At 51.3% G+C, this 11214-nt stretch overlaps 1 protein-coding gene across 1 annotated transcript in view; it reads left to right on the top strand.

Moving 5' to 3' along the window:
* The first annotated feature begins 974 nt into the window (after positions 1 to 974).
* The window catches only part of LRRC75A (leucine rich repeat containing 75A), a 76599-nt gene continuing 66359 nt past the window's right edge, over positions 975 to 11214 (top strand). The window contains exon 1 of the mRNA XM_065694558.1: positions 975 to 1145. Within this exon, the coding sequence (XP_065550630.1) occupies positions 1014 to 1145 (132 nt within the window). The 5' untranslated portion in view covers positions 975 to 1013. The remainder of the gene's footprint in view (positions 1146 to 11214) is intronic.

Below are 11214 nucleotides of genomic sequence, written 5' to 3'. Positions count from 1 at the left end.
GAGGAGGAGGCTGTGTCCTAACCTGCCAGGCCACCCAGCAGAACCTGTATTCCCTATTTACCTTCTGAAGGTGTTCCTTTACAGGATGTTCAAGAAACAGCTGGGACCTAAGCAGAGATTTCCTTGTGCTCTCTTTATTGTTAGCTCCTTGCAACGTGACTCTTGCACCTCGATGAAACAAATAGGATCATGGTTTGTGTTGGGAAGGGACCTTAAAGCCCATCCAGTTCCAACCCCTGCCACGGGCAGGGACCCCTTCCACTGGAGCAGCTTGCTCCAAGCCCCTGTGTCCAACCTGGCCTTGAGCACTGCCAGGGATGGGGCAGCCACAGCTTCTCTGGGCACCCTGTGCCAGCGCCTCAGCACCCTCACAGGGAAGAGCTTCTGCCTAAGAGCTCATCTCAGTCTCCCCTCGGGCAGGTTAAAGCCATTCCCCTTTGTCCTGTAACTCCATGTCCTAGCAACATGAGATACTATCTATAGCTGCGAAAAGAGTAGAACAAGCTGTAGACCAGCTTTTTCATGGACCTTATTAATATTTGGGAATGAAACATTTCACAATACATGACATTATCATCTGTTCTTTGAAAAGATTCCTTCTGTTAATGGCCTCTATCATCTATCAAGAGGGGGTGTTACAGCAATATAATCTCTAAGGTCTTGGTGTGAATTACACCATGAAGTTGTTTTCTCTGTAGGGAAGGGATGAGAGCCCAGGAGCAACTTGGGGAAGGCAAGAGCCTGAAAAACACAGTTAAACCCATTATGTCCTTGTAAAACCCTTTATGTCCTTGTGCCGTTTCACCCCAGAGCCCTGTAATGAACACAATTGGCATCTTCTAGAAGGCCTAAATTAGAGCCAGGTGGGTTGGAGCCCTGGTCCTGCACAGCTGGAGCAGGGTGCGAGATCATCAAGCACAGCAGATGCCAATCACCCCTGAGTGCTCTTCACCTCGGCAGTGAGATGCTCTGGTTGAGCAGGGCAGCCATGATATGGCAATCCCTGCTGGTCAATGGCGTTATTTGTCCCCTCAGGGGGCCCTGGAGAGGGATTTCCAGCAGTAAATGGATGGCTTGGGTGCAGTGGAGTAAACCCCTTGGAGGTGAACAGGCTGTACTGGAGCTACTGGATTCCTCTGGCCCTGGTGAGTCCCGGTCCCTTGCAGGGAGGGGAGTGATGGGGTGGCTGCAGGGGTGTTCCTTTGGCGTTGTGGGGCAAAACTGGGCTTCAGAGAGAGCTCAAAGGGCGTTAGGAAATGGTAGTCAGTGGTTTAGGGGCTTGCTGCAGGGCTTGGAGCAATGTGGCTGGCTGAATGTGCTCCCATCATTGATCTTCACCCTCCTGAAGCCCTGGTTGTGTTCCTTAAGGCTCAGAGATTGAGCAAACAGCTTGGAAAGGAAGAATTCCAAGGAAATTCTTTCCTGTGGAGGAAGAGCATAGAAAATAACGTGTGGCACTGGGGCAAAGTGAAAGCTGCCGGATGGGGAAGGGGGGCTGCATGCCGAGTGGGGCTGCTACCCCAGGAGGCACCGGTAGGTGGCGATAAGAGCCCGGTCTTGGACCGCCCGGAGAGGGATGGGGTCTGCGGCTCCTGAGTCCATAGAGCAAGGGTAGGCTGGTTCCATCCTTGCCTCGTGTTTCCTTGTCATGTTGTGGATCCCTTAAAATTGAGGGGGGGAATTCATTTAGGAAGGGATGAAGAGTTGTTTGAACAGCAGCAGTTTTCCAGCCCTTTCCCTCGATGTTCCCGAGTGGTTTCTTAGTTCTGGTGTTCGCGTGGGCTTGGTCAGAGGAGGCCATGGAGATGCTGGGAGGGCTGGAGCAGCTCTGCTCTGGAGCTGGGCTGGGTCAGCCTGGAGAAGAGAAGGCTCCTGAAGGGGAGACCTTAGAGCAGCTCCTAAAGGGGCTCCAGGAAACCTGGAGAGGGGCTTTGGACAAGGGATGTAGGGACAGGCCAAGGGGAATGGCTTTAACCTGCCCGAGGGGGGATTGAGATGTTGATGTTGTTGGAAGCACAATGTGCTCAGGAGCTGCTGTGTCTCTGTGAAGAGAGGTTTCTCCAGTGTGATCGGTCCCTTCTGAGGTGCCTTAGCAATGCACCAGCATTGCCAAACGCCGCTGCTTCCACCCTCACTTCACGTGGCACAGCTTTGCCCATACACACGCCATTGATTGCAAAACCAGATGGTACCTCACTGCCAAGAGAGTTTGGGAAACATCCCCCCCTTTGCTGCCCTTTCCATGGGGAGAGGCTGCCCTGGGCATCCCCCAGCTCATTTCCCTGAAATAGGGCCCTTCCAGCCACAAGCCTGTGGGGTTCCTGCTGTTGTAATGAGGCTGAAACCTCTGGCATGGCTGGGGGGGAGCGCATTCCTGGGAATGGGAAACCGTCCTCTGAACTGGTGGTCCATCCACCTCATCATCCGGCCTTCTCCATGAGGGTTAGCAGGGCTTGCTTTTCCTTCTGGCAAATGGAAGTGTGTGTGTGTCTGTTTGAACCTTGTGGAGACGATGCCAAGGAGGCGTTAGGGGAGTTTAGTTTAACTTCCTGGGCTCCAAGAGGGTGACTCACTAATCCATCCCATGTGGAAAGGCAGGGATCTGCTCCATGCCAAATGGGGGGGGGGGGGTGTGTGTGTGTGCATTTTTGATGCTGACATAAAGACAAAGCAATGTGATTGATTTATTTGCTACCAAAGCCACAACAGAGAAGAGCCCCCTGAGCAGAGCCAGAAACATCATTTGAGCCAGAAATCCCTTTGGAGTCTCTGGATTGGTTTGTGGGATCTGCATTTAGGGATCATTTAATGTGCATGGATGGATGGGGTAGGAAGTGCTGTGTGTCCAGTGGGAGTGGGCAGGCTCACTGGTTACTTTTGGGGGCTGTCATAGCTTTGTGCAGTGCTGATACAGAGCATCCCAAGTCAGGGTGCCTGCTGTGATGGATGTAGGACCCGACTTCTAAGCCTGGTACCTAAGTTACAGGCAGCTCCATGCTCTCCATGGATGGAATTAGCTCCACTGGGCTCTCACTCACCCACCCCAACCGTTCACAGGGCCTGTGTTAACATGGATGAAACCTCCTTGCAGTGGCTGAGAACACAGAAGGAGCCCCGGGTTGGGATGGGATTGGTGCTCCCAGCGGGGAAGAGCATCAGTGTGAGGCTGCTGTAGTCAGAGGTGGCAGCCCCACATCTCTGCATCCATGTTTGTTAAATGAGAACTTGTGTTTAGGAGGAGTTTTGGGGCGTGATGAGGTCTTTAAGCCTCCCTATGATGCCCAGGAATGAAAGCAGGGCCCTGTGCTTCCACTGTGTGCTGGGTTAATGCTGCTGGCGCTCACTGCGCTGCGGCTTGAATCCAAAATCAGACGCTCGGAGCCCTCTCTGCAGGCATTCAAAGCGCTCCTGAGTGATTTCAGTGCTCAGGGTTGCAGCAGAGGCAGAGCTGCAGCGTTTAGCTTTGATTTCTATTTCTTCTTGTGCCTTTTAAAGCTTTCAGGGCCTGTAACTTTTCCTCCTATCCCCTGGGTTCAGCCTATCACATCCATCTGCTCGTCACTTGTCTGCAGCCATCCTTGGCAGCAGGAATGTGTTGACAGGCATCTTGATAACACAAGCAAGGGCTGGAAAGTGGAGGTCTCCCTGTATTTTTCCTCCTAATTATGGGCATTCCCAAAGGACAGCATGGGGAAACCTGGTGTGTCCATTGCCCACCCATGGGCTGACCTTCCGATGGCAGCTGTGCACTGGGGTAATGGGCTCTTCTTTCCCAATGGGGGATGTAGGCTATCCCATGTCATGTAGTGATTTGCCCTCACTTAGAAAGAAGGGTGAGATTGGGCACATCCAGCGCAAAGTGTGGGTCTGGGGATGTCTCATCCCTTCTAAATAGCCATACTCCCCTGGCTCACAAAGATTTAACACCCTCATCTTCTTACAGTGCAAAATAAGCTCTTTGCTCTAGAAGCAAAGGCTTTTATCTAGATTAGGGCTGAGAAGACTAAGCAGGGAAGAGGCCTCTGAATTTGGTCAGGGCTGCTTCCATCTGGCACTTGGAGCAGCTTTGTCTGTTCTTTATCGAGTCTTCTTGTGGCTTTGGGTTCATGGGTGCTCATTATGCTGGAAGCATAGAAATGAATCAGAGTGTCTGAACTGGTTGTCCCAGGGCAAGAGCTTCTCCATCCCGGCTGCTCTCATCCCTCTGCTGGTAACAGCAGAGGCTCTGGGTTGTTGAAAAGTGATGCTTGTTATCGTTGTGCTGATGATAGAGAGCCCTGAAGCCGCTCTGGGCATAGCAATGTGTTAGGTCTGCGGTGGGGAGTGTTATGCCTGCGCTGGGGAGGGGATGGAGCCTCTGTGTTGAGTCTGCTGCGGTGGGCTGAAGGTCTGGCCCGTCACTGGTTGATTTCTGTGATGTTTTTAAGGCTGATTTTGTTAATTCAGTTAATTTAATGTAATTTTTTTGCTGGTGGCTAACCCCGGTTACTGCTCCGAGGTTAAGTTCAATCCCTGCATTCAAAAATGATGTCCTAACCTCGAAGTACGTTCGTGTTGCACGGGGTATCGCTGCGATGCTGAGCAACACCGCAGCAGGAGCCCTAAGGCAAAGGGAAAGTAGATCCACGCTTCTCAGCACTGCTTCTCTATTCCCCATAGGTTTTAGGTCTGCATTTGGGGTTATGGCTCATCTTGCCTTTCTAAAGTGCCTTAAACTGTTGTTGCTCCCATCTATGAAGGGGCAGGGGCTCCTCGCCTGCATCCTCTTCCTCTAGCCCTGTTTTTCCTTCTTCCTTAAGAAAGCTGCCGTTTCTTTCCGCCTATTTACCTTCATCAGGTGGTTTCTGCTGTTGTTTTCTTGTCATCCCTCTGCTTGTCACGGTGAGGGAAATGATCCCGTTTGTGCTGTTGGAAGAAAGAATGAAATCAAGGATGGAAGAGGTGGATTTTGGCTTTCCCGGGTATCACCTGCAGCATGAAGGCTGCAAGAGGCGCTGCCCTCGCCTCTTCCCTTCCATTCCTGCCCTTCTGCACCCCCCCACAGTTGTTTTGTATTTAACATCTTCCCTTTATGAGCACATTTCCCATCTGGGCTGGATTATTCCGGCATCCCAAGGCAGGCTTTAAGCTGCGTTTCCCTTCCCCCTCTTCCCTGGAAACAAATGTCTTCGACAAAAGACTTCAGCAGCCCCTTGTTTAGTGCTGGTTAATGGGAATGGGGCTGTGGGATACAGACAAGCCTGAGAGCTGGAGCTGAGCGTCTGAGCACCTGGGCCTGGGCCTCTTGGCCAGGCTGGGAAAGGGAAAATCCTGGGTTCTATGGACTCTTCTGCCCCTTTGGGCTGACCAGAGGATGAAGGGGAGTGTTCGCCAATGAGGTTAAATCTGTGCCATACCCACGGTGTATTAATGGGGGGGGGTCTTGGGCATCTTGGCTGGGAATTAGGGCTGATTCCCTTTGGATGTGCTATGGGACAAGACTGAGGGAACGCTGGGATTTTACTGCCTGAATAAATCCATTTGCTATGATCTAAAGCCAGGTTTGGCTTCACAAAGCCCCCACTGTGATCAGAGGGGATGGGGGGCCCTGACCCCACAAGCACTTGGGATTGCTCCGCAATTCCCACTTGTGTTTCCTATCACACGAGCAGATGATGCTGGCTCAGCTCGGCCTGACTCCCATCACCCTTCCTGGCTGAAATGATCCCAAAGTGGTTGATCATGGCAACGAAATGGGATGGAATCTTGCTGCTGGTGTGGTGCACGATGCAAGTAGGGTTTTATTGTCTATTTTAACCCGTGGACAAGGCTTCGCAGTGAGGTTTACCCCTCTGCAGACCTTGTTAGGGCAGCTTAGGAAGTGGCATCATCCCAGGTTCATCCTTGGACCCTTCCCAAGAGAAAGGGCAAAGATAGAGGGAAATGCAGTATTGAAGAGAACCACAGTGTAATGCTGATATCAGCTGCCTTGTTTCTAATCGCTTTGTCACAGTAACCCAAGAAGAACATGACTATTTCCAGAATCCGGAAGTTTTCCTTATGCCAGTGAATGAAACCTGTGATTTCTAGTTACTGCTTTGAAACTATCCACTTTTTACTCCAGGTTGGAAAAAAAAACGTGTGGTTTAAGCCTCTCTGTGGCCAGGAAGTCTTTGATTTAGGTCAGCTTTACCCCATGCTGGAGAGATTGGAACTGCGAACACAAAAGACTCATTCCTTCCCAAAAGGAGGGTCTTTTCAGTTCTATGAATAGAGAAAGGTGCCTGAGCTGGATCGCAGCATCACTTTGCGAATGTCCAGCTCTTGGTGCAGTCCGTGCTGGGGGTCTTGGGGAAAGCATGCTTCCCTCTAAAGAGCACATAGTGCTCTTCAGCTCTAACAAAGCCAAAATGGGAAGGTTAAAGCTGAATTCTGCAATGAAGACCTGGGCATTGTGCTGCACACGGTGGAATTTGCTTCTCATGACTGGGAATAAGTTATAACCCTATAGAAGTTATAAGCCTGAATTTCTTGCTCTTTTGATATGGCCAGAAATGAGTTCCTTCATCCTAGATAAAGCCTGTGATGCCAGCCCAGCTCAGTGAGGCCCCATCAGTCAATGAGCATACACAGCCCATAAGGGAGACAAAATGATGAGGATTTATTTATTGCCCACCCCTCTCCATCTGCATTTCTTTTCCTCGCAGGCTCCATTAAGCAGCAGGTACCAGAGCTTAGAAATTCCCATTTCTTTACTGTTTTAGGCCTGGAGAGCTGCAATATTTCAATGCCAGCCTCGGGTGCCGAGGCTGATGGCAAACCCAGGCTGGAAACTCGCCTTTCCCCTCACCCTTAGCAGCAGAACACCCCAGCCCCTGCACTGGGCAAACGGAAGGCTCCGAACACAGGGTTTATTTAAGCGGCTTTGCACAAATAGGATTTGCAGCCGTTTGTTCCTGATGAACACCCCCCAGGTTCAGCTCCCGCTCAGCCCCAGTAGCTCGAGTGGATGGAGGTTGGTTTGTTCCTCCTCTAAAGGTGCTGCGAGCTCAGCTGGAGCCTATTGTGTACAGCTGTGGGGGTAACGGGGCTGGCACCGCTCTTCCTGTGTCTGGTGCTGAGATTGGATGGGGCTGAAGCTGCCAAATAGCAGCAACTTGGTCTTTAACTGGCTTTAAACTGGCAGAAGGGAGGCTGAGGTTAGATAATAGGATGAAGTTCCCTGTGAGGGTGCTGAGGCGCTGGCACAGGGTGCCCAGAGAAGCTGTGGCTGCCCCATCCCTGGCAGTGCTCAAGGCCAGGTTGGACACAGGGGCTTGGAGCAAGCTGCTCCAGTGGAAGGGGTCCCTGCCCGGGGCAGGGGTTGGAGCTGGAGGAGCTTTAAGGTCCCTTCAACCCAAACCAGGCTGGGGTTCCATGATGCTTTTATGGTCTCAGAAGCTGAGCTCTGGGTCCTGGAGCAGCAGATGATGGTCAAACAGGCATTCACCCTGAGCAGAAACTGGAGAGCAAATAACCAGATTATTTAATCCAGTGACACGGGCATGTGCAGAATGGACTCGATAAACTCATGTAATAAGTGATGGTCCCTATTCCCAAAGCCAAGCGCACTCGGATCTGGGCTGTGGCAGCAACGGATGGGGTCAGCCCCTCCAAAGCATTCATCTTCACGTCACTGCTGGGTGCTGGGAAACATTTGGAAACCATCAGGAGCGTGAGTCAAGCTGACTCGTGGCTCTTGGCTCCAGCCAGGCACTGCGCTCGCTTCCCACTCTGCCTTCTCCGGGAGGGATGGATGCGATCCTGGCACCGCGCTTCCCAGGCACGGAGCTGGTCCTGGTTGGATGTCCCCTTCCCAGTGACTCGCCTCCTCCAACAGGCAGCAACCAGTCCTTCATCCCTCCATCACTGGGTGAACCCCTATAGCACTGCTGGGTGCCTGCATCCCGTTATGGATGGGTACCACAGCATGGGAAGGGATGCAGCTCTGCAGCATGATGCTGTCTTCAGGATTCACTCCCAGAGTTTTGACTCCCAAATCCACATTAGAATTCGCTGCCTCCCTTGCTGCAGCACAAAAAGAGAGCTCTCCATTAAAACACCCACTGATCTTTGACACTGCTAAAGCATCTCAAGGCAAGAACTCTCCCTACAGCCCAAAGTGCATGGAACTCCCCAAGCGTTTTCATTCCTGCTGCAGGGACAGCAAAGGGTGGGTTTCGGGATGACTCCAGGAAAGTATTTGGCAGCTTTACCCTCTTGCTAAACAAGTCCTAGCCGGTGTGTAAACAGCCTTTTTGGGTTTATAAACACAGCATCCAGCTTGTGGAGTGGGAAAGAAGCTGGAAGCATCACGTGAAGGGGAGATGGATTGCTTCCGGCAGCTGAAGTATTTTTGTGTGTGCTCAGGGCAAAAGGGTTTGGACATATTTTGCATGGGAAATCTGGGAGGAGAGAGGTGAATCTGCACAATGTGGGGTTATGGAAGAGCCTCTGGAGCGCGGAGCACGTGCATGGATCCAATGCGCATGGGGATTGTGGGTCGTCCCTGCTTCCCTCTGCTCTAGAGGGGTCAGTGCGGGTGCAGAGGGGTCCATTCGCCCAGCACCCTCTCAGCCACCCCTTTGGGTTGAGGGCGTGCTTCTGGCATCTAAAGGATGTTTTTCTGCTCTTCTGCTTGGGCTCCGTGATTGAACAGTTTCCAGTGGCAAAAAACAGCTCAAAAATGCAAGCAAACACCCAACCCCCCCAAAAAATCCCTACAAAACCCATAACAAGCCCCATGTGCTCTCGGGAGACGAACGCAGCCTTTGCTGGGTTGGGTTTGTGTTAAGTTACATGAAGAAGTACCAGAGGGACCTCCTCTTGTGCTCCCCAGGGTGATGGAGGAGAGGCCCCTCAGTGAGCCCACTTTGTAAGGGGAATGGGCGATCTGGAGGTGAAATGGGTTGGTCAAGGGTGTTGCATGAAGCATCCCCGTTTCCTTCTGTGGTAGTGGAATTGCTTGGGGGGGGTCTGGGGTTTGACCTGAATGCTGATTCTTTCCTTATAAAACCATTTGTGTAAGCACAGTTATTGTGGTGTAATAGAAGTGATGAGGGGTAGCAAATTAATAGTGAAGAAGACTGCTTTCCATGTTGGCATTTGGGGTTTTGGCAGCTCTGTGCTCCTGCCCGTGGTAATCTTGCTCCCCCTGGTACCCAGGCTCAATGACCGCATCTCCCTTTTCCTCATCTCTGGCCCTTCTCCATTTATTGTTCCTGAGGCCAGGCCAGATTCCAGGCTGTGAGGAAGAGCAGGAGGAAGGTGCTTCCCTCTATATTGCACTGATATTTCCTATTCAGGATGAAGACAGGGATAGCTTTTAATCCTTCTTCACTTGCCTTTTCTAGCTTAGGCTAAAGGCGTTGAATGAATTCAAAGGTGAACACAGGAAAACTTCCTCCGTTGCCTGGAGGAAACACAAGTGCTTCTATAGGAGATTCTTTCATTTCTCCTTAAAAACATCTCTGGGTGCATGTAATGTTTCTCATCCTTACATTGCCCCATTTATCCTGGAGTTTAGTTCAGCCACAATTACATCCTGTAGCATCTCACAGGGCCCTTCAGCCCTGTCTCACCGCTGCGCCTTGTCAAAGCGGAATTGAATCAAGCTTGGGATATGGATGGCCTTTTGTTCCCTCGAAATCCCATTTCTCAATTTGCCCTTCATCCCCAGAGAAGGCCTGTTGAGACTGATGCCTCTCCCCTCGCTGGGTTCGATGTTGTCTTACATTAAGGCTGGGTTTTGAGGGCTTTTTGGTTGTTGTTTGTGAAGTAAGAGATGAAAATCCCATTAACTCTGTGATTCCTTTAAATGCCATCTTAAAAGTAATATTTCTCATAGTCAGCTCAGTCCTTTCCACGTAATGGGTAGCAGCAACCTGAATCTGATGCTGACATTTAAAATGAATCCGGATCATTCCATCCCTATCAAGAAAAAGCAAGTCCTGCGCTGCCCTCCCAAGCCAGAGAGTGTGATGAGAGCTTGGTCTCGGCTCAATCTCTGCTTTGAACTCCTTGGATGTTTGGGGAAGGGATGGACACAGGTGGGGTTGGGGGTGCTCCAGGAGCTTGCAGTTGCCGTGGCTTGGTCCCATCCTGGCTGTGGGAAAGGTTTTGGGAGCGATGAAACAACTGCCCTTGGATTTGGGGGTGTTTCTATTCCCTAGAGAGACAGTAACTGTGAGGCTTAGACCAAGAGCTGAGCTACCAAGAAATGACCCCAAGACCTGTCAGGTGAGGAAGAACTCATGGTCCACATTGGACCATTCTTGTCCAGTGTGGCTTTTCCCATTTAGGATGGGAATCCTGGGCAAAACCCGGGATCAGAAAGGGGTTTTCTACCTTTGGCAAGCTGTGAAGCCCCATCTAAGCCTGCGAGTACACGGACGGAGGGGTTTGCTGCAGGACTTCAGGAAGCACATCACAAAGGACAACACGAGCGGGCTGGCGAGGGAGAGGTGTAACTGGGTTGTGATCTGCCAGTGAAACCAGGCAGCGCTTCCTGGAAGCAGGAAGCCAGTTTCATCTGTGACTAATCTGAAACCAAAGGTAGACGTGCACACACACGCAAAGCGGTTGGGTGGTGGGTGCCCTCACCTGGGTGCTGGGGAGCTGAGCACAAACGCCTTTGCGTTCAGGTATTTGCTGCTGGAGTCCTGCGCTCCAGCTTATTGCATCGGGTTCTTCACTCGTGCGGTACGGATGTTCCCTGGCTCGGGCAAAATGCATTGGAAAGATGTGTGGGATGGCTTAGTGTGAGGTGTCCCTGCCCATGGCAGGGGGTTGGAACAGGATGATCTTGAGGTCCTTTCCAACCTTGACTATTCTATGATTCTATGCAGTTTCTTTTTGATGTAGAAGTGAGAACGTTCTTAAATCTCAGTTTAAGGCAGAGGAGAAATGTTCTGTCATGGGTTCAGTCTGGAGTTACTCTCTTCTAAAGCATCAGGCTTTTCTAGCACACCCTTAATGTTAGGTAGCAGAAAGAGCATGGCCAGAGTAACAAAGGCAAACTCCCTTGGACAGACCTCAACTGGTTTGCAGTTTGCACACATCTGCACTAAGGAGAAATGCATATTGGCTGCGGAGCCGCTGATGACTTTAGCAGAGCCCATCACGAGTGCTGGGGTCAGGGCTTTTGGCGCTGGTGGGTTTGGAGGTGGGTGTCTTGAGTGTCTATGGAAACTCGTG

This window comes from Lathamus discolor, chromosome 14, assembly GCF_037157495.1.
Source record: "Lathamus discolor isolate bLatDis1 chromosome 14, bLatDis1.hap1, whole genome shotgun sequence".
In the NCBI taxonomy this organism is placed as follows: Eukaryota; Metazoa; Chordata; class Aves; order Psittaciformes; family Psittacidae; genus Lathamus; species Lathamus discolor.
Note: the sequence above shows the minus strand (reverse complement) of the source record. Positions and strands in the feature narration are given on the sequence as shown.